The sequence below is a fragment of the Euleptes europaea genome, chromosome 5, assembly GCF_029931775.1.
Source record: "Euleptes europaea isolate rEulEur1 chromosome 5, rEulEur1.hap1, whole genome shotgun sequence".
NCBI lineage: Eukaryota > Metazoa > Chordata > Lepidosauria > Squamata > Sphaerodactylidae > Euleptes > Euleptes europaea.
This window is the reverse complement of record NC_079316.1, coordinates 77,811,259-77,834,591: the sequence shown is the minus strand read 5'-3', so window position 1 is coordinate 77,834,591 and position 23,333 is coordinate 77,811,259. Positions and strand designations below refer to the sequence as shown.

Below are 23,333 nucleotides of genomic sequence, written 5' to 3'. Positions count from 1 at the left end.
CAACCATAAGCCTGGCGGAATAGTTCCGTCTTGCAGGCCCTGCAGAATGCTTTAAGATCCTGTAAGGCCCTTATCTCACTAGGAAGACTATTCCACAAGGTGGGGCAGACAAAGCCCTGGCCCTGGCCGAGGCCAGCCAGATACTCTTTGGGCTGGGGACCACCAGTAAGTTGTTATTACATGAATGTTGGTTTCCCTGGGGAACCTACCAGGAGAGGCGGTGTACTTGATAATTCCTCTTATTTAGCAGTTCCAGGAAGCAGCAAAAAACAGGATGTTTCCTAAGCAGCTGAGTCTAGGGCTGGGTAGACAATCTTGACAAGTTGTGTGCCAGGAATATCTATGGGGAATCACAAACAGAGCCCACTTTTGGCTGCTCCCCAACGCTACGATCCCACTTGATTCCAAAATATTAGGTAACCCCATTTCCAAAGGCTATCTGAGAGCCACTTTGCCCATTACAAATCGAGGATGGCATAATCGGAGCTAGTTGACGCTGTGGCGAGTGGATTAAAATCAGCTCCCATACCACTACTTAAAATCTAAAGGGCACCAAGGATTTGCAAAAAACAAAACACACACACAAAACCCTTTTGAAGTTATCAAACCCCAGTTAACAATAAGTATGGTTAAGACTGGTGTCAATTATCACTAACCGGGGTTTTGTTGACTTACTTCAAACCCTGATTCAAATCTGAGTTAAATAGGAAACCTGGCTAGGGTAGGGCATAGTTACTTTCAATGTTGGGTTCAGTTCAGACGTTGCAAACTGGTGCCTGTTTGTTTTTACTAGAGTTTGGTTGCAATGGGCACAAATTTGATTAATTGCCAGGCTTTCGTATTCACTCCCCCTCTCCTTCTCTTTGAGCAGTGAGCCAAATTTAAGATGGAAGTTTTACCCAACTCCAGTAAGCTGTGATGTCAGAACACAACTGCCTTAATAACCTGGCCTCTTTCCTCAACAACCCAATAGTCTTAACCACAATTTAATCCTGTTGAAGAATCCCAATCATTGGGAAATAAAGAATTCTCAGTTTGGAACTTCACAACTAACTGCAGTTAGCTGAAGAATTCTGTCTTCATTCTTGGAAGAGGGATGAGAGAGGAGGGAGAGAGAGAGAGAGAGAGAGAGGAAGGAGAGAACCTGGGGATTAATCCAAGGTTGTTTTTGTTTATGTTATGTGAACGGAACCGCAACATGCATCTTAACCGTGCAAAGGAGGGAGGCAGTGGAGTATCCTTTCCCACAGCTAGCTCATGATCCCTCAACCATGCACGGGGCTCTTATACTTGCATGGAACCATGGTACAGAAGGATGTAATTTTGTACCAGACCTTTTCATCTGAACAGGCATGCCATGTTACAGGGGGGGAAATGGAAAACTATTTTATAAACAGACTTGTCGGTATGCTTCATATTTATATAAATGCTGTTTTACAAGTGCCCTTTTTGTACAAATAATATTACTTGTCCTGAGGACTGAAAAATAATAAGGCAGGCTTTAGATCTATACAAAGAAATCCATAAATAACTTCATTAATTAAAGTCTACAGAGTCAAATGCTAATTAAGCAGCCTACAAAATATTAGGAAGCTTTCCCAATTTCTTCTTCTTTTGAAGAATGACTGGAAAGTAACTTACTTTTAATTAGCCATTTGGAAAATATACCCAAACCATCAAGGTTTCCATTAGAAAGCTAAAAACAAGTTGCCATTCCAGACTCTCTCTCTCTCTCTCTCTCGTTATATTCATATTAAAAAAAGCTTTCACAATGAAGTAGTGCTTTCTTTTCTGCCATCAATACTTCATTATTGCAATATTCACAAGCTCCAATATACCCATCAGTTCATATCACTAAATAGCATTCATGCTATTTCTCCAGTGAGTCATGCTGCTCTTATTTATGAATTAACTGAATGTCTACTGGCAAATGCATTAGCAAATTTCTTCCCACAGCATTTCATTATTTTGCAAGCAATTATTTTCAAATTTTACCATCTGACATAGTTCTGAGAGACAGCTCTGCTCCAAGGCGAAGCACTTCATCCAGTATAATCTATTCCTTTTGAAAGGCTCTTTTCCTGGTTTAATCATTGCCAAGTTACATATACAAATGCTGAAAATGCCATCAGTTGCTGCGTGGAAGTCTCACTGAAATAAATGGACATTGCATAGATGTAGGGCATCGCGAACTGCAGCTCTGGCAGAATGATCGTGCTTAATCCTCTCACTAGTTTTCATCTAGTAACACAATGGGCTTTTCTTTTCTAACACTTGCAAAGACTTTCTGCCTACAACTGTAGGCTGGTGAAGTTTCTTCATGAGAGCATGGAAGGAAGAACTAGTACAAGAGATTTGGAGAGGACCAGCAGCAATGGATATAACTGTGATAATGGTCTTTGTGCATTCCCAAACCACTAGGGTTGCCAGCCCCCCGGTGGGGTTTAGAGATCTCCCAGAATTACCCTAACTCCTGATAGTAGATGAAAATGGCTGCTTTGGAGGTTGGAGTCTATGACATTATACCCTGTTGAGGTCTCTCCCCTCCCCACCCATGGGCGCCACATTGAGGAACCCTGATATAGTGGTTAGAATATTAGACTAAGACTGGGGAAACCTGTGTTCAAAGCTCCACTCCACTCCATACATCTCCCTGGGTGACCCTGATCCTAAACTTTCAGCCTAACCTACAGGGAAAGTCATGTAAGCTTCTTGGAGAAAGGAATAAAAATGTGATAGATAAGATATGATTATCAACATAACTACTCGAGGATTCCCCAATAATTTTGCAGTGATCACGTTGCCTAGAATTTTTCCAAATTTATTACTAAGGCTGAACTTTCAATCTGAATGAATTATGTTCTATTGCCTCTGTTATGTCATTAAAAATGCAGCCTGAAGATGTGAGGACAATTAAGAACAAATAATTGTTATCTATCAAGAAATGCTTTTATTTGAGTCTATTTGCAGTCTGTTGAATCTATCATGGCCCTTCAGAGATATATTTGCAGTGACAACTGCAGAGAACATGATTCTACAATAAAAAAAAGCCTCAAGGCATATTCCAGGGGTGTCAAACACAATTGTTACGAGGGCCGGATATGGCATAAATGTCACTTCGTCATGCTGGGCCGACTCGTCAGCCCAGATTGAGAGTGGAGGGGGGTGGGCGGCTGCCTCGGTTGGCTTGCGGGCCAAATAAGAGCTTTCAATGGGGCGGATCCGGCCCTCTGGCCTTTTGTTCAACACCCCTGGCATATTCAACAGCCAGTTTCTGTATACAATAAAGTAACCCAAACTAGCCTGATCTATGAAGCTCCTCTGTATCTTTAATTTTCCTCTTTCCAGTTCTAGATCCCTAAGATAAATTATATAATACTGTATATCATCATATTTTAGTGATCCTGGATGCAGCTCTTTAAACAGTGCCAACAAAATAATGATGAAAGACGGCTTTTGGTTGCAGCCCAGCCTTAAACATGTTTCCTTAGAAAATTGTCCTATTGGTTTCAATGAGATTTACTTCGAAAGAGGCGCGCTTAGAATTGCAGCACTGGAGTTACCTTTTTTTTTCACAAAGAGATTTAAAAAGTAAACAGTGCAATCCTAAGAAGAGTTACTCCACTCTAAGCAGATTGAAACTGATGGCCTTAGACTGGAGCGATTCTTCTTAGAATTGCACTGTAAAGGCCCACCTCTACCCATGTTACCAGGTATACAAGGTCCTTTGATTCTTTTCTCTTTGAGCTGCTCAATCAGTAAAATAACGCCCACAGGTTTATGAGAGTACCTTCATTATAGAACCAGCAAACAAAACGACTATGATCAAATATTTATTATGTGCAATATACTTATTTTACATTAAGTAAAGAAGAGAAATGGTAAGAATTAAAGAATGAAAGAGCAATGAAATATGGTTTTATGCATTCTGTCTAACCTGCCCTAGCTAGCTTTGCATAGAAGCTGGACTGTTAATGATCAAAGGATCCAAGTGATTGAAAGCAAGTGTTACAGCAGTGCTTTAAATCAATTTATACATTTCACTGAACCGTAACAATCTGTGCTTCCATTTATTAAAAAATTAATTTCCTTTATTAAAAGTTTATATCAGAGTTAAAACCATTGTTTTATAACCTTTCCCTATGATTAATTAAACGCACTTTATCCGATTTCCCCACCTGTTAAGATTCCATAGGCGGCAAGACTTGTTTCTACTGTGATGATTTATTTTTATTTTCTAAATTAGCTGAACATAGAATCATAGAGTTGGAAGGGACCACCAGGGTCATCTAGTCCAACCCCCTGCACAATGCAGGAAATTAACAACTACCTCCCCACATATCCCTAGTGACCCCAACCCTCCCCACGCCATGCAGGATCCCACAATCAAAGCACTCCCGACAGATGGCCATCCAGGCACTGCTTAAAGACCTCCAAAGACGGGAACTCCACCACCCTCCGAGGCAATGCATTCCACCATCGAATAGCCCTCGCCGTCCTAAAGTTCTTCCTAATGTTTAGGTGGAATCGCTTTCTATTAGTTTAAATCCATTACTCCGTGTCCTAGTCTCTGGAGCAACATGTCTATTTATATGGTAGGTATGTTAAATTCACTCAATGAACATCTGACTTTGTGTAAGTGAAGATACACAAAAGGTGAAGGTTAAGGGGTGATACACAAAAGTGATACACAAAAGTGAAGTTTAAGGGATGACATGATAGCCATGTTTAAATATTTGAAGGGATGTCATGTTAATGAAGGAACTAGCTTGTTCTCTGTTGCTCCAGAGACTAGGACACGAAGTAATAGATTTAAACTAAGAGAAAAACGATTCCACCTAAACGTTAGGAAGAACTTTCTGACGGTGAGGGCGGTTTGATGGTGGAATGCGCTGCCTCGGCGGGGGGTGGAGTCCCTGTCTTTGGAGGTCTTTAAGCAGAGGCTGGATGGCCATCTGTTGGGAGAACTTTGATTGTGGGATCCTGCATGGCAGGGGGTTGGACTGGATGGCCCTTTTCTAACCTTGTATGTCTCTTCCAACCTTGTATGATTTAGTGAATTTTGTGAATTTTTTGTGAATCAAAGGATCCATGAGCTTTTATTCAGTCAATTATTTTTTTTGTTTACAAACCTGTATAGCATCCTTTCCAGCAGTTCAGGGGGGGCTCACAACATCTTTTTTAAATATATAACCATCAAATACACATACATCACAGCACAATCCAGTTATAATGGAAGCCCAGCAGAATACCCAAATCAAAGCTAGGCAAAGCTGTACAGTTCTCTGAGTAGAGTTGCCAGCTCCGGGTTGGGAAACACCTGTAGATTCTGGGGGTGGAGACTGAGGAGGGCAGGGTTTGGGGAGGGACTTCAATGCCGTAGAGTCCAATTGCCAAAGCGGCCATTTTCTCCATGTGAACTGATCTCTGTCGGCTGGAGATCAGTTGTAATAGAGGGAAAATCAAATAACTGATGAGAATGAGGGTTTCAAATAATGGAAGTTCAAAAATTCCATTATTTGGGGGGGGGGGTCCAAAATGAGGTGCCTGCCTCTGTGGAGTGATCCTGGACTTCCTTGGTGGTCTCCCATCCAAGTACTAACCAGGGACAACCTTATTTAGCTTTGGAGATCTGATGAGATTAGGCTAGCCTGGACCATCCAGGTCAGGGGACATGACACATTAACAGCCACATAGGAAAAATATCCCACATTTATCTTCTAGTCGACCTACCTGGCCATCTACTTGCCACTGGTGACTAAGTACAAGCTCACACCGCACTTTTAAAGTTTAGATCCAAAATTTGACAAGTAACTGCATTTTTAAAGGTAACCCACTGAAAGACCCTGTTCCCATAACCACAGCCAGCTAACAGCCCATTCCTGAACTCCAAGGACGAAAGTCCTTTGGAGGCAAAAAAGAGGCCGTCCCACTTACACTGTCCAGTTGGGCGTGGATGCTGGCAGAGGGACCCGGATGCCGGTCTCCCGGTGCTCCCATGGCAGCGCAGCCCAGGGACACTGCCAACGTCCCACCCGTCCAAAGCCCTGCGTCAGCGTCCCAGGGGACATTGTCAGGGCATGCCAGAGGGCACGGCACGCCAGTGGGGAGAACAGCGTTGCTGTGCCTACTTTTTGGCAGGCGCAGCCTTGCTGTTCTCAATGGGGCAAAATTCCCCATATAAAAAATAAAAAGCTGCCGAAAGGCTTTTTAAAGCCTTTCAGCAGCTGGGAAACAGCTTTGGAGATGTTCCGGCAGCGCTGCAGCCATGCTGTCCCCGGCTGCCGAAAGGTCAGGAATTGACTGTAAATGGCTAAAATGTGGGTGCTAACGCCCAAGACTCTCAAAATTAGCTCTTCCACTCATTTAGTTTCCAGAGCATTCAAAACTTAGGACCAGGTTACACTATATCTTCTCCTTCTAAATACCTAAAACATTATCTAACACTATCTCCCCAAATTTTCAAATGCCACTCATCAGCGAATCTCTGTAATATTTTCCATGTTCGTTATTATTGAGAGGCTAATATAATTGAGAGGTAAAAGCCAATACCTTAGCTCCACCTCCTGGTGAGAATATGAAATTCTGCCCTGGAGGTAGGGGAAAGGGGGAAGGAAGAATCTTTTCGCTTTTAAAGAGACAAAACGGTTTCTCGGAGCTAATCAGGTATTTGAATTCCCTCCGTACTAAATTCAATTATGTCGGTCTTCTTAAATCATGTTATGTTATTTAGCAAAACTCCTAACTGCCACAGTTAATATGCTCACAAGAACCAGAATGCTCAATTCATTTCTGGGAACAAGCCGATATTTTCTGAGACCCATTAATAAACCACTTAGGATTTATGTGCCAGTTAAATTCAATTCAATTTCCTTTTTCAATTAATGACCAATTATTTGAGCCAGGCCTGACTGAAAATATTGCTGAAATACCATTAATCTAACAAAAATTAACTTTGCCATTTTTGTAATAATGAGAACATAATTTTAAGGTAAAATAATGTTCTGTATTTAATAATGTTATCCTATGTTTTAGAACAGTTACTATCCCCTTGTAAAGGGTCACATTAGCTCAAAGTACTGAAATTTATCACAGTGGGAACATGGAGTACTTTCCTTCCTTTTTTCGACCCCCAAGCAGTTCTAATCCACAACTTCATAAACAGTTGTAACCTAATTCATAACTTTATTTTATAAGTTCACTTAAGTATTTTGGCCCTTGCTGAAAACACATTCATGTTGTTTTAAAGGCATTCTTCCATTCCTTTTTGTCCTCGCAACCCTTAACCTTATTTGATGAATAACTGGGCTGAGCTGCTTTATAGTAGAACTGTAGAACACATGATTTTTTGATGACATCATGATGCTGTATCTGACACAATGAGGTCATGGATGCTGATAAACCTATCAAACATAGGAAGCTGTACAGAGGACTGTGGGGGGTGAGGAGAAGGAATATGGGTTTGGAAAAGACAGTAGCTAGGGCAACAGAAGAACAGCATCAACTCAGTGAATATTTTTTATCATCTATTATACTGGCAAATGTGCTATTTGCAAAGTAAATATCAAATTAGGGAATATTCAGCAGGGCCTCATTTTAGCATACAAATCATTATCTTTACAGGAACCCTGCCTAAAGAACAGTTAATTGATCAATCAATTAACATTTGTCAATTGATTACGAAGGTCCCCCCAGTTAATTGAGCAGTTGATTTTTTTTAACTGCTAATTATTTTTCACTGCAAGTACTTACAAATCCATAGGTGGCAGGTGCTTTCTTAGAAGAAGCATTTCCCCTTTTTCATGCAAGAAAGTGTGCCTCTTCTAAAAAAGTGTGGTTCAGTTAAAAACAAAGAACTTTTCTGTTTCAGAAGGACTGTTTCATCTATATACAAATTTCTGAAGATTGAATTGATTAATTAAAACTCATATGGTTAATCAGCTAAGAATTTAGCCCAGTAATTCAGTGGAATAAATGTACTGATTTGTTTAAATGTATGTTTTTTAAAAATAACTGTGACAGAAAAGTATTTTGGCTTACATCTCCTTCAACACTCTTTCCCCCTTTCTCTCATTTTTGAAGGTATTTAAAAAGAAATTAATCCCTAGACCTTTAACTTCATTATTTAACTAACAGAACAATCCTTGGGGGTGGGGTGTAGTTAAGAAGTGCCCGGGGACGGTGCAGCCACGCTGCCTCCTGAGCGTCTTGCAGCAGCGCAGTGGCACTCTTGCCAAGGGAAATGAAGGAGGTTGAGCTAGATGCTACATAAAATATAAGCAAATAAACTATTTTTATGATATTGTGCACCAATATGGTGCACAATATCATAAAAATAGATTTATTTGCTTATATTTTATGAAGCATCTAGCTCAGTGGTTCCCAAAGTGGGCAGTACCACCCCCTGGGGGGCGGTGGGATTACCTAGGGGGGCACTAAGAGATAAGAGGGCAGCAGGGGGGCACTAGAGGTGGGCCTCTTCAACTGTGTTGTTCACTAATTTACAATAGATCAGGCTATGGCACCATGCTGGGTTTTTAAAATACATTTCAACTAAAAAGTTTTAATTTGATTTTGAATAGATGTGCAATTAATTGTTACTAGTTAGAAATTTTATTGTTATAATCTTCTTTAGTGAGCCATGCAAACCCCTATTTTGAATAATGCTTTTTATAGGATAGGGTAGGGGGCGCTGGGGTTGAGCTTATGGAACCAAGGGGGCGGGAGCCCCAAAGGTTTAGGAACTACTGATCTAGCTCAACCTCTTTCATTTCCTTTGACTCCCAGGTTGAGTTTCTCCCTCCCCCCTTTTTTTCAGTCGTTTGGCACTCTTGCCAAGCCAGCAAAGACAGAATCATGGTGCTACTTTTGTGGCTGGAGGAGGCATCCGTCTTTGCTTATTAAAGAAAGAACTCTGTGGCAACCAATATGGTCACTCGTCTATTTCCTCAAGAAAGTGGTATGACTAATTAAGCTTCTGTTTTGGTGCACTACAATTGACTCAAGCCCAGAAATAGTGACAGAACATCAAATCAATAGTGGAGAGTCGGATCCCAGCAGCGTTTCAAGCAAGGTGAAAGTTTAAGGTGATTCGGAAAACCTGTGGATCAAGAAATGGACTCTGACAGGTTTTTAAAAGGAAAAGGAAGTGATGAAGACAGGTTCTTTCAGGCTAAAGGGGGTGGTTTGACAAAAGGCATGCAGACTGGCATGGGAGAAGGCAAATGGAAATGGAAGAAATGAAAGGGTGTGCAAACTGTGTAGGAGCCCCATGGTGCACAGTGGTAAGCTGCAGTACTGCAGTCCAAGCTCTGCTCACGACCTGAGTTCGATCCCAACGGAAGTTGGTTTCAGGTAGCCGGTTCAAGGTTGACTCAGCCGTCCATCCTTCTGATGTCGGTAAAATGAGTACCCAGCTTGCTGGGGGTAAAGGGAAGATGACTGGGGAAGGCCCTGGCAAACCACCCCGTAAGCAAAGTCTGCCTAGTAAACGTCGGGATGTGACGTCACCCCATGGGTCAGGAATGACCCAGTGCTTGCACAGGGGATCTTTACCTTTTTAAACTGAGTGTGAAAAAAGGAGAAATTAATAAGAAATAGAACATCACTGACCAATTACCAATAAAACTCCTAAAATTCTAGGTTTCAATAACTTCTTCCCCAAAGATAGTTTACCCTTGCCCAAACAAAATGGCTCCTCGCTTCCCTCTCTATTCTCAACACACTAATAGTCATATAATTTTTCCCTTGCCTGATGCAGTAGATTTATCTACGTTCTGTAACATCCAGTTAAGATATCCTGCAGAGTCTGGATGAATGATGATGGTTCTATATCATTTCTCATCCCCCCCTCAAGTGTTCCAGGAACTGCCCACTGCAACAGCAAGCAGATTAGGAAAGCACCGTTTTGGCTAGTGAAAAAGATAAACGCATGCAACAGTGGAAAGATTATTTTACTAGCTGCCAGTACAGACCCAGCAAACAGAGATTAAGAAATCTTGAAAGGGTCTACTTAGGAAGGGAGCATGGCTCAGTAGGAGAGCACTGGATTTACATATTAAAGGTCCCAGGTTTGTCCACTGTCAGCGCTGAGTTTCCGCTCCTCAGAGCTCCCTGCGCCAAACACAGACTTCCCAAGACTGGGCAGGCTGACCCAAGCACCTCCTGGATGTCTCCACGGCCACAGAGAGCAACCAAGACCCAAATGAGATCACCAGACCTCCCAGAACAGGAAGAGGAGGTGGCAGGCACAGCAACGAGGAAGGAGCAGGCCCCAGAGCCAGTTATCATGGAAGCAGCGCGGGCCTGGAGAAAGCCCCTGGAGTCTGGCTGGATTCAAACTGCTTAGCGCCTGGACTGGGACCAGCAGCAGCCCTCCCTACCCAGCCAAGACTCAGCCAGCAACCCAGGCAGGTGGGGACAGGGCTAGGGAAGTGCGGGGGTGGGTTAGAAGGCCAGACACCTTAGTAGCAAGGATTTCAAGAGGCCAATATGGAACAGGGCAAGGGTGATAGGTAGGGTTGCCAGGTCCCTCTTTGCCATCGGCGGGAGATTTTTGGGGCAGAGCCTGAGGAGGGCGGGGTTTTGAGAGGGTAGGCACTTCAATGCCATAGAAAGTTGCCAAAGCGGCCATTTTCTCCAGGTGAACCAATCTCTATCGGCGGGAGATCGGTTGTAATAGCAGGAGATCTCCAGCTAGTACCTGGAGATTGGCAACCCTAGTGATGGGCACATGGGCTGTCTCCCTGAAAGACGGGGGCAAGGACAGCCTACGGATTGGTAGGAGCCAGTGAAGAGGGTGGGGCGCAAGGATTAAATGGAGGCTCCAAGAACAGCCCAGGGAGGAAGCTCAGGAGACACAGGGGGCCCGAGTCCAACAGAGAGGAGGAGGAACCTGGTGATGCAACCCCTCCCCTCCCACTCTAAGGCCTGGGGAAACCTCCCCATAGAATGCTCACAAGACGGCTGACTGCAGGCCATCGTCCTCAGGACAGGTGGAGCCACACAAGGTTCAATCGTTGGCACTTCCAGTTCAAAGGCTCGGGTAGTAAGTAATGTAAAACACCTCTACCTGAGACCCTAGAGAGTCACAGCCAGTCAACACAGACAGTACTGATCTTGATAGACCAATGGTCTGACTCTGTAGACAACCTCTTCGTGTGTGTGTGCGTGCGTGCGCACGCGCACTGGCAAAAATACTTCCATACACTCTTCAGAAGCAAAATCTTTACAATTTATTATTGCGTGGTTCACTGAACGACAAGAGGAGTTCTGCACACAAAAAAGAGAGTATTCCCGATCTCCTGCTTTAAGCTACAGGTCCCTGCACCTCTAAAACTCTTCCTATGTGAGTCAGAAAACTCTTTAGAACAGCATAGCATGTTGCAAGGGGGGGCTTCCATAGGAAAGAAGAATCCGCAAAAACGAAGAGGGGCTCTGCCCAAGTAGCAGTGCTCCCCATTTCCACAAGGGCACCTTTGGATCCATGCAGCCAGGGCCATTGTGGCAGCACAACGGAGGCACACAGCTACTGAACGGCTAGTGAAATGTTGTGTCAGCAAGTGACGTTATCATCCCATGTTCACAACCATTTCCGCTGGTTACTTAACAGCCACACATCTCCCCAGTGCTACAACTGTAGAACCAGATGCTCTGCCACCACCATTGCACGCCACCGACCTCTAAGGGGGCTGCCTCCCCTTGCAATGAACCTCAGGAGGGTCTGCTGGTAGCCAAGATTCAACTGTCTTAAACTAAAGGCGACAGATAATGAAGATCAAGGAGAGAGGAGAATCAGTGCCATGAAGAGAAGGGTAGTGGCACAACAAAGGTCTAGGGGAGTAAGTTAGGATTACTGTACCAATTGACAATCACGTCTCAATCCGCTGCTCCTTGAACTCATATCCCAACACTGATTGCTTTCAGAGTATCATAAATGAGTTATACTTTGTTCAGTACAACAATGATCCCGGAAATCATGTACTCCCTTCTCCCCCCTTTTTGTGTTATCATATAAGATTGGACACTTCCTGGATAGAACTAACTGCAATTTAGTGGGAGGTCTACATCGGGTCATTGAACAAACTGCTGTCTGTTTCTTTCTCCCAAGCCATGATTAAAAACACCTGGGTAAATCTTGATTAGGAATCCTTTTATGGGCAACAAACACACTGCAATTTGTTGACGTACCATATTAACAATACATTTAAGCTAAGACTTCTTGGCTCCTTGTCATCATGAAATTACGTACCCAAAGGTCAAGAAAAAATCAGCACCCAAGGCCAAATGTTGTACAATATAAAGGTGATGTCAACACAAAATACGTATATATTTTTTACAGGATAAAATCAATAACATTTATAAGGCCCTGCAATAGCCTACCAAACCAACATGCTCACGTAAACATACAACACAAATAGACATAAAATTACAAAATTAGACTTTGACCAGACCAAACGTGTTTCAGCCAAATGGCTTTCTTCAGTGGTCAAAACAATCACAGTTGTTTTGCTTGACAACTGTCAAATATATGTAACTTCTAAAATATATGCAAATATGCGTAACTTTCTAAAAATCTTTATGGCTGTAGGTACGTTGTGTTTGCAGGATAACAATTAATATACACAACTGCAAGACTTTCTCGTCTGTTTTAAGCTTCCATACAAATGGGAAACTAATCCTTGTGCGTGTTTCCCTCTTAAATGAGAAGATGTTATACTTCAGCCATAAATAAAATTGTCAAAATCTCATAGTCATAAAGATGTCCCAAAGTCTGGAGTGGTTATAAAGTATTAAGGTCCTTCTCACCATGGACAAGCCATGTCTTGCCTGAATGCCACCATGGTCTTTGCTTCTACCTGCTTACTAACAGCCACCAGGGTTAGAGCTCTTCTTTAGACACAGAAATTGTGGGCACTTACCTTTCAATGGTTTGAGACTACATTTGACCGACATTATTTTCCCTTGTAAAATGCTACCATGCTACCAGATTCTGCCTATAGCTTCCTTCGCTTTGGCTTCCTTCGCCCATGCAAATGTATATGCCAGTGCTTGTAGCAAGTTTACTAAAGATGTAATCCTAACCACAGTCAATGGCCATGAGGTAGGCCGCATTCGAAGATGAAGAACTAGTGCTTTACCTACATGAACTGAGTACAAAGCCGCACAAGATATTTTACCGTGAAATGTTCCTGCGACTTGTAGTTTTCATCCAGATAAACCCGAGCCCGGTTGTATTCTTTCATTGCATCACTTGATAGCAATTCTCTGAAAGATATAAAAGGATGCACGGTAAATCTCCTCTACTGATATGAAACACATAAGTGCCTATTTGTTAATAAAAGAAAACGACAAAGCATTCTAACTGTGCATAGCACAAACGATTATTAGTGTGTCCCCAATTTTACCCCCCACCCTTTCCTTAATTTAATAAATCAACAAAAAAGGCACCAACTATTTCTCCAATGAAGTCAGTAGAGGGCACTCTCTCACTACTTTCAACACAAAAGGCGCTCCATGTTCTGTCCTATGAGCTTATGTGGTGAAAATGCAAGTTTAAAAAAATGCAAGTTAAAAACAATGACCCTGCATGGATAGGAGGGGCAGAGATACGTCAAAGAATTCAAGCAGTGCCTTATTAGCTAAACAAACAATGGACAAAAGGTCCGTAAACCCCAATTTTCTCTGATGACCAAGCTTAACATATTTCACTGCTGTCAACAGCTGGGAAATCAACAAGAAGGGGGAAGATCCATCCATGTTCAAGAAAATATGTTATACAGAGAAGTCAGCATGAGCAAGATATGTGAGTGCCAACAGCAGCGATATATTTAACCATTCAGCTGAATCATTCAAGTTATCAGCACCATAATTATGGCCCTGAGGGGGAGATTTTACATGTTAGGGCTATGGATATAAACCAAGGTTGACAACCCTGGCTTGGGGAATTCCTGGAAACTTGGGGTGGCACCTGGGGAGAATGGAGTTGGGGAGGGGGAGCTAAACAGGAATGTTATCCTCATAGCTGCCATTTTCTCCAGGGAAACTGATCTCTGCAGTCTGGAGATCAGGAGTAATTCGGGGAGAACTCCAGGCCCCACCTGGAAGTTGGTAACCCTGGCTCAAACACTTTCCCCCATAAAACACAGAGCCTTCCGGGTGAATTTGTTCCACTTGAGATGTAATGTTTATTTTCAAAGCTTCCCAGCCTGTGGGCTGTGTCACATCTGGCAGATGTTGGTTTCTATCGTCATGCAGACAGAAGCTCATAGGATGACCCTCAGCAAATAATTCCATTGCTGCTCAAATTATCTGTTTGAATGCTAAGAACACAGGGTTGGATTCAAACATTGTGGGGGTTTTTTGCTCACAGAAGTCACTTCTGTCCACAGAACAGAGTTGCCCTCCCCCACCCCACGCAGCCCCCCAACCCCCCTGCTCCTGGTCTCAGGGGACTGTTAGGAACAGCATGAAGGGGAAATTGATGGTCTGAAATGGGAGGGGGCAACTGATGAATTTGTAATACTGAACTTATAAGAAATGGAATTTGTATCGATGGCTGCAGTAGAATCAACAAACCAGCTGAGAATCAACGTAATTTGTTTACATTGGGTTGAGCTGAGGCCAGTCAAGTACAGATGTCTCAGTGAACAAACAAATAATTTTTTCATATCTAGGGATCCACTGAGCTGTAAACATGTGACAGGAAGTCACATAATATCACAGCCATCCCAGCCATCTAACAGGAAGAGGGGGAGAGCCAAAACTATGACCTCACTGGAGTCATGGCCAGATGTGTGGGGAGCGGACTGAGACAACTGTGAAAAGCAAATATGAGCTGAACACCAGTGTATCGCAATGAGGACCAAGTTCAGGGGTGGAGCCAGGGAGGTATCACTACTGAGCGGCTTCGCCTTGCTGTCCTACTGCTCCTCTCCGCATGCATGCAAAGAGAATCACACAAAGAGGTGTGGCGCCCTTTCACTCCAGGTAAGCGCATGAGCAGCAAGTCCTTCCAAAAAGCAAATGGTGGCTCTGTAGGAGCTCATGGGAATGGGACCAGTCAGGTTGTACAGAGCAAGGGCAAGTTTAAAAATATGATAAGCGTAAATCAAACAAGAAGCCCGTCCCCCTATACTTTCACAGTGGTTATTCTAGTAAAAAGGTAAATACATAAATAACAAAAGTAATAATAATACTTTTATTTTAGTCCTGATACACGTTTTCTACGCCCCTCAGCGTTGTGCACCCAAGGCCAATTGCCTTGCCCTGGTTACGGCTCTGAATTTCGAACAGCAATACTAGGCAAGGAAGAAGCTATACATATAAGCCTCAGAAATCCAAGATTTCAATACATTCTGCTAAGTGATAGTATGAATCATTCCTCTACCATAGGAGCTGCTATTATTAACTGAAATTCGTTTGAGAGGCAGAAATCTGACAATAACCAAATGCTTACAAGCCGGGTTCTGATAGCCCGGTGATTTTAAATTTTGCCTAATTCTAAATGCATACTATAGAGATGGTAATGCCTGCACCACCTGACCCGACTTCCTTACTCATTAGCTAGGCTCAAGATTCAGCGACAGATAGGGTTGCCAACCTCCGGGTACTAGCTGGAGATCTCCTGCTATTACAACTGATCTCCAGCCAATAGAGATCAGTTCCCCTGGAGAAAATGGCCGCTTTGGCCATTAGACTCTATGGCATTGAAGACCCTTCCCTCCCCAAACCCCGCACTCATCAGGCTCCACTCCTAAAACCTCCCGCCAGTGGTGAAGAGGGACCTGGCAAACCTAGCGACAGAAGAGAACAACGCCTTCTGTTGAGTAATTCTTCATACTGAAACTTCTTTTCCCCCTGCAGTACCAACATATGACTTGGGAGGGAAAACAAGAAACAATTCTCCTCGCTGAACACCTCACCTGCCCTCACCTATTATCATCACTGTATCAAGTCAACAGTATTAAGAGCCCATAATTTGTAAAAACGTTTAACATAAAAAATAGAGATTTAGGAATATAACAGCACTTGAAAAACTTGCCACTTTTGTTCAAAAAACCCTCCTCTCTAGTAACTGCCCCGCCCATAATACCATAGATTGTAAGAGACAGGAAATGTTGTGAAACATCTTTATCCAGTCGTCTAAAAGCAAGAAGTGTTTGTATTGCGGTTCATGATAGTGGCTTCTGTTTTCTCTCTTCCCGCTCCCAAACATTGGGATTGCCCAAACTAACAGGGCAATCCTACGCAGCACAATCCAGTCTATGTCCCCATTGATTTCAAAGGGCTTAGATGGGAGTAACTCTGCACAGGATTGCACTGTAAATTACTTTGTCTTTTACAAATTCAAAGAGAGAGAAAGAGCAAACAGATACTGAAAAACAAACACAAAAAACTAAGATGTATCAAGTTCGAGATCAGTACATCAAAGCTTGAAAAAGTATATTAGCAAACCTGAATATTATTCAACTCTTGGCCAATATGTGTCGCTGTTATCAAAATGAGGAAAGCTGCATTTGAAGTGACTTGTTTGTAGGTTTTTTTAAAAAAGTGTAAACGCAACATCCAGAACAAGAAACAAAATCCATGTAATGCCCTTTTATTTGGGCCAGCCTAATAAAAAGTATTACATGGATTTTGTTTCTTGTCTGTACTTAGGCAGAATTCAAGGCACCATTAAAGCGTTATTAAAAATAGACACATGAATCAAAGCAAAAAAGCCCAATGTTTGCTATGCTTAATCAATGAGGTGAATGCAACAGTAATTGAGGAGATAAAACAACCAAAGCTACTTTTGTACTTCTATGAAAAAAACATAAATCAGGATTTGATATTCATCCTCCTTATCACTTACTTAACAAACTTGTCCACGTGAGACATGGATGCTTCGTAGTTTTTCCCACCAAACTCTTGACAGTGTAGTGCCATGAACTGTGGCTTGTGTGTATGTACAACCTGGAAAGTAAAGCAAACTGTGAGCAAAACCATAGTACTGAAAATAATACAACAATACAGCAAGAGCGCTAGGAATTCATTTTCTACAAATAAAGAGTCAAAAGGACAAAATTTCTAGTCACACTATAAGTTCCTATAAGTAAGTTCAAACATGTAATGTAAGAATGCATTACAAATCAAACAAATAAGCCCGGCTTTTTTGGTGCCCTTTCTTGTGAGTTTTCTAGATCCCAAGTCTGACAGACATTTACAGGTTACATTTTTGCCACAAATAGTGGGTGAAAACGCGTGGTCGCTTTAGCCTCCTTTATTCCCTGTTTCAGCCAGGATTCAGCCAGGATTGAACGCATGCGTTTCGCCGAACGTGCGGAAAAAGTGACACATGAAGCAGCCTTTGCTCCAACACGAGTAATCAAGTTGTACATCTTTATATATTTTGTACTATTTAGTCACAAGACTAATCTTCGTTTCCAGAGGACTGCAAGGTATATGGCAAACTATTGAATGAGTTGTTTGAGCCAGCATGGTATAGTAGTTAGGAGCAGTGGACTCTAATCTGGAGAACCGGGTTTGATTCCCCACTCCTCCACATGAGTGGCAGTCTCTAATCTGGTGAACCAGGTTTGTTTCCCATCTCCTACACATGAAGCCAGCTGGGTGACTTTGGGCTAGTCACAGGTCTTTTTGAGCTCTCTCAGCCTCACCTAACTCACCAGATGTCTGTTGTGAGAAGGGGAAGGGAAGGAGATTGTAAACTGGTTTGATTCTGCTTAAAAGGTAGAGAAAATCGCCATAGAAGAATCAACTCTTCTTTTTCTTGTGAGGGCAGAAAGGTGAGGTATAAATTTTGTTAATAAAACAAATGTTTGTATTTTGAACGCCACCAAGACTGTGACTTGAGCCCCAGTGGAAAAGCTTGTGGAAGAAGCTGGCAGAACGGGTCTTTCCTTACCTTCTTTGAGCAGCCTGTCTTGAAAGCACGCTGTGAGAGTCAGGGCGGCTTCTAGAACAAAATGCACCACATACAGAGGGCTGCACTGAGGAGTGGAAAATCAGGTATCAAATTCCTCAGAAGCAGCAGCTTCATTTGATTCCCCCCCCCTCACTGAAGCCCTGCAAGCTGTGGTGCATTTTCTTCATGGGGGGGGGGTCCCCCGATGCTCCGAGGGGATTTTCAGAACAAGCAGCAGGCTACCGAAGGAAGGTGAAAACAGAGGAAGATCTTCTCCGCCCAACCCCTTCCATATTCTAGCTGTGGGATACAGCCCACTGTAACCTTCCACTCTATGATATTTATCAGAGAATGCAGATTTCCAAAAGCTGTGATGGACGCATCGCAAACTAGAGAGATGTCATTCAGACACGTAAGTCAATCCAAGAAGAGAGAAATGAGACAGGTGTGGGGGGGAAACTAAATGACTTTTTGTTCCGATATAGCTTTTGGAATTGACAATACGTTGGGTAACAAGACAGCAGGGAGTGCTGTTTTACGACGGTTAAGAGCAAAAACAATAAAGCTGCTTCCTACGGGATGCCTTAGACGAGTGCCATTAAAGCTGATTGCCAATAACACCAGAATGTACTGCAAGATGGAGCGCAGGTGGCACAACCAAGGGAGCTTTGAGGCATACCAGACAACAGCAGGAGGATCCACAATATTGCCTGTCAACAGCACAGAGCCAGGCCTGCTCTCCATCCTATTCCCAGGCTCCGCAGGTTAGAAATAAAGCCACCCCACAGGCAAGGGCCTGGATATGCGCCGCAAACACTCTCTACAGCAGCCCCGTCTCATCATTGGGCACATTTGACAAAAGGACTGGCTACCAATGAGGTCGCGGAAATTTTATGCTACCACCTCCTCCATTCAGCTTTTGGGAACTGTGACATATGAAACTGGCCCTGCCTGGGGACCATAAAGAGGCAATTTTGCTGTATGCAAATTCAGGGCATGATAGGGTAGGTGGCTGAGGAAGCAATTAGGGTTGCCAACCTCCAGGTACTAGCTGGAGATCTCCAGCCGATAGAGATGAGTTCACCTGGAGAAAATGGCTGCTTTGGCAATTGGACTCTATAGCATTGAAGTCCCTCCCCTCCCCAAACCCCGCCCTCCTCAGGCTCGGCCCCAAAACCTCCCGCTGGTGGCGAAGAGAGACCTACATAACATAAGAACATAAGAACCTGGCAACCCTAGAAGCAATTCTCAGCAGGACTATTCAGAAGTCCCATTTTAGTCAATAAGGGTTTATTCCTAGGAACGCGTTGTCTGGATTCCAGCCTGCTGGCGCTCACCAGAAATACAGAACAAAAAGCAAAACGAGAAAAACAAGACAGAAAATAATACTAATGAGGACACCTCTACCTTCTTTACTGCTTTCTAAAAGTTCCAAAGAACACCAAAGCAACTGATAGTGTCCATACGGAATTATCTGTAAAAATGAACAAATTGTCCTCTTGTTCTAGGAACCAGATTGGGTCTTTCCCATTATGACAGCCCACTCAGAGAAGGTGCCAAAACGTGTACTAAAACTGGCAAAAAATTAAAGCTTTAAGAAATTGGGGGGAGCAGTGATTATGTTTGCTTTTTACCTTCTGGTTTCAAGATCTTTAGCTACCCTCTCATGCATTCAAGCTGTCTTGAAAATAAAATAAAAAAACTCAAAATTTATTTCTCCAATCTGTGCAGATGGAAGACGTAAACACATATATAGAATATTACATGTTATTATTTATTTCTTTAACGTATTTATGTGACACTTTTCAGCACCATGTGCCCCCAAAGCATCTTATACAAAACATAGCACAAACAAAATCATGGCTATGTACAACTGTAAGTCACTAAATATTAAACTACAGTAATCTAAACCAATACACAATTGTCCAGCCAGGGTGGATTTGATTTAAATCACGATTTGAATCACTAGTATTTAAGACTTGATTTAAATCATGTTTTCTACATAAAGACTCATTCTTGCTGGTATAATCTTAATATTTACAACCATATGAAGGTTTCATTTTTACAATAATGACTGTTCAGATTAGTTTTACAGTTATATCAAAAAAATTACTGATTTGCTTATACTATTAGAAATACATTGATAGTTCACCTTGCAATAATTTTGTAATTATCTACTTCCAGTTTCATTCGGGCCACCAGGCCTTGCATTTCTTTGTTGCAGTGTTTGCATTTTGCACAGATGCCTGCCTTACCCATAGGTAGAAGAACTTCATTAAAATATGGGTCTCTTTTACGGCCTTCTGCCATTAGAGATTTTCTCCTTCAGGGAAAATATGATAAACCTCAGGCTATACACACACTGGAAAGACAATCATGCTAGGAAGAGTTGAAGGCAGCAGGAAAAGAGGAAGACCCAACAGGGAGGTTTTTTTGGGGGGGAGCCTGAGGAGGGTGGGGTATGGGGAGGGGAGGGACTTCAATGTCATAGAATCCAACTGCCAAAGCAGCCATTTTCTCCAGGTGAACTGATCTCAATCAGCTGGAGATCAGTTGAGATAGAAGGAGATCTCCAGCTTGTACCTGGAGGTTGAGAACCCTACAAGAGATGGATTGACTCTATAAAGGAAGCCACCACCCTCAATTTGCAAGGTCTGAGCAAGGCTGTTAAAAATAGGATGTTTTGGAGGACACTGATTCATAGGGTAGCCATGAGTCAGAAGTGACTTGACGGCACTTAACATACTCACACTTACACACAAAGATCCCAAAACTTGTGGAGTATTCTGCTTAAAAGGTTTCACTAGCATTTTTACTGCTTGCCCCTCCCTCCTCACACTTCACTATTTTCGCAGATCTATTCCACTCTGAACAATCTCCTATTCATTGAACTTCTTGAAACTGAGCACTTCAGGAGTAAGGGGTTGCTTCAGTGTTTGTAAAGGAACAATGAGATTAAGGTCTTTTTCTGAACTCTTTAAGTTTATTTTATAACATTTTTACTGTGAAGAGGCATGTGTCTGCAGACATAATTTCACAGTTTTGAGAACTGCAAAACCAAGCATCTGTGATAATACCTTCTAGATAGAAAAACTGCCCAAAATAATATTACAGAAACCTTTGGAAGAGCATGACATTGTGAATGATTTGATGGAATTCGTTTACAAAAACTTTACAAAAACATTGCATGAATATATAGACTCATACAACATAATTTAAAAATAATCCTTATTCCATGATGAATAGCCTTTGGACTATAATGTATCCTAAACAGAAAAGGGTCTTTAGACAGATTTTTCCTCAAAAAGCATTTTATTTTTTAAAAATCTGATTTAAACCAAAAAATCTGATTTAAAAAAATTTTTAATCTATTTTTTTATTATGTAAAAAAAAATCATTGCTTTTTATCCACTCTGTGGCCAGCAATGGGCTAAAACAGGGGTGTCAAACTCAACAGTTACGAGGGCCGGATATAACATAAATGTCACTTGGTTGGGCCGGGCCATGCCTCGTCAGCCCAGATTGAGAGGGGGGGGTGACTGCCTCAACTGGCTCGGGGGCCGGATAAGAGCTCTCAAGGAGCCGGATCCAGCTCTCGGGCCTTATGTTTGACACTCCTGGGCTAAAATCTAACAGAAACCTATCAAAATATCTCCTTCACATAAAAAGATCCACCACCTTTACCCTGCAATTGTTATTCATCTTTGCCAAATGTTTGCTGGAAAAAGTAGGTCTTTAACCTAATAACCATTAACAGAAAAGGGCCAAGTGTGCCTCAGAGGGTAAGGGCATTCTATATTCCCAGTGCCACCAATGAGAAGGCCCTGTCATTTACTGCCATTCAAAATTCTGAGGGCAGAGGCGCACCTAAAAAAAGATTCATCCAATCTGCTGAACTTGCACTGGAGAAGGCAGTTTTCAAGATACCCTCAGTGCAAACTGTTTATGACTTTAAAGGTTACACCCAGCCCCACAATTGGTAGCAGTTGGAACAAAATAAACTTCACCATATCACACTGAAGACAGTAATTTGGAAGTAACATTTTGGACTAACTGAAATCTCTGAGAACTTTTCAAAGCTAACCCCATGCAAAGCACATTATTATAACCAAAACTGGAGGTCTCCGGGGCAAGTCAGACTTTTCTGTGGCCAAGTCAGACTTTTCTAGGAACAGTTCTAGTAAACTGCATTCCTGGCTACGGGCTACAAACCTGGTTCAACAACTATATCTACAACAGCAAACCAGGAGTGTGACAGCCCAAACTGGTCAAATTCTACACTCCTAATCACCAGAAACAACAGGACTTCCATCTTGTCTGGATTAAGATTCAGTTTCTTCATCCTCATCCATAGGGTTGCCAGCTCTAGGTTGGAAAATAAAAGAGTTGCACTTACCTGTAACTGTTGTTCATTGAAGTCTTTGGTGCAGACACACATGTGGGACTGCACCTGCGTGCAGGCCTGCTGCTGGTAACTTTTATTAGCTTTAGACCTCCAATTGGGGATGCCCCTCCCATTACGTAGGACGGCTTCGTGCCAAACAGCCGTGTGCTCCTGGGCGGGGCATCCCCTCCCTCCTCAGTTCCTCGCCCGCCGCCGACCTGTATAATCTAGGGTCTGTAACCTTGACATATCATGCGGGAGCATGTCACAGGGCATGACCGGACACACTCTTGTTTGGGCTCAAGTATCAGACTACTGGTTTACCAGAAATCCAGAGCAGGGCTCTGATAATCAAGGCTTTCATACATCCTGTAACCCTTGAGTCTCATTCCGTAATTTTTCCTCTTTTTTTTTTTTTAGGTCAACAGCGGGGTCGGAGGGAGGGATGTGTGTCTGCACCGAAGACTTCAATGAACAGCAGTTACAGGTAAGTGCAACTCTGTTTTCATCTTCAGTCTTCGGTGCAGCCCCACATGTGGGATTTTAACAAGCTTACCAGATGAAGGTGGGTGTCGATCTAAGCAAACAACGTCTGGAGGACTGCTCTTCCCACTTCTGCGTCTTTCCTTGCCTGCAGGTCGAACGCGTAGTGTCTGACAAACGTGTCCTCACTTGCCCACGTCGCCGCTCTGCAGATGTCACCGATGGGAACCCTTCTGTGGAGAGCAGCGGAGGAGCCCTGTGCCCTGGAGGAGTGTGCTCGGACAATCAGGGGGCATGTCATGTTTGCTGCCTTATAAGCTAGCTTCACAGCTGAAACCACCCACCTCGCAATGGGACTGTGGAGATGCTGGTTTTCCCTTCTTGGGGCCTTGATAGCAAATAAAGAGAGATTTTGACTTTCTAAAATGTTTTGTTCTATTAACATAGGACAGAATAGCCCTTTTAAGGTCTAGGGTGTGGAGGGTCTTCTCTGCTGGAGAAGTTGGTTTTGGGAAAAAGACAGGGAGTACTAGGTCTTGTGTCAGGTGAAAACTGGAA

The 23,333-nt window shown here is 42.8% G+C and overlaps 1 protein-coding gene across 2 annotated transcripts in view; it reads right to left on the bottom strand.

Annotated features, from left to right (window-relative positions):
* INPP5A (inositol polyphosphate-5-phosphatase A) overlaps positions 1-23,333 on the bottom strand; it is a 321,869-nt gene that overhangs the window by 208,054 nt on the left and 90,482 nt on the right. For both annotated transcript variants that reach the window (XM_056849629.1, XM_056849628.1), the window contains exons 3-4: positions 16,856-16,956; positions 13,179-13,266 (exon numbers count right to left, since the gene is read on the bottom strand). In XM_056849629.1, coding sequence (XP_056705607.1) covers positions 13,179-13,266; positions 16,856-16,956 — 189 coding nt within the window. The remainder of the gene's footprint in view (positions 1-13,178; positions 13,267-16,855; positions 16,957-23,333) is intronic.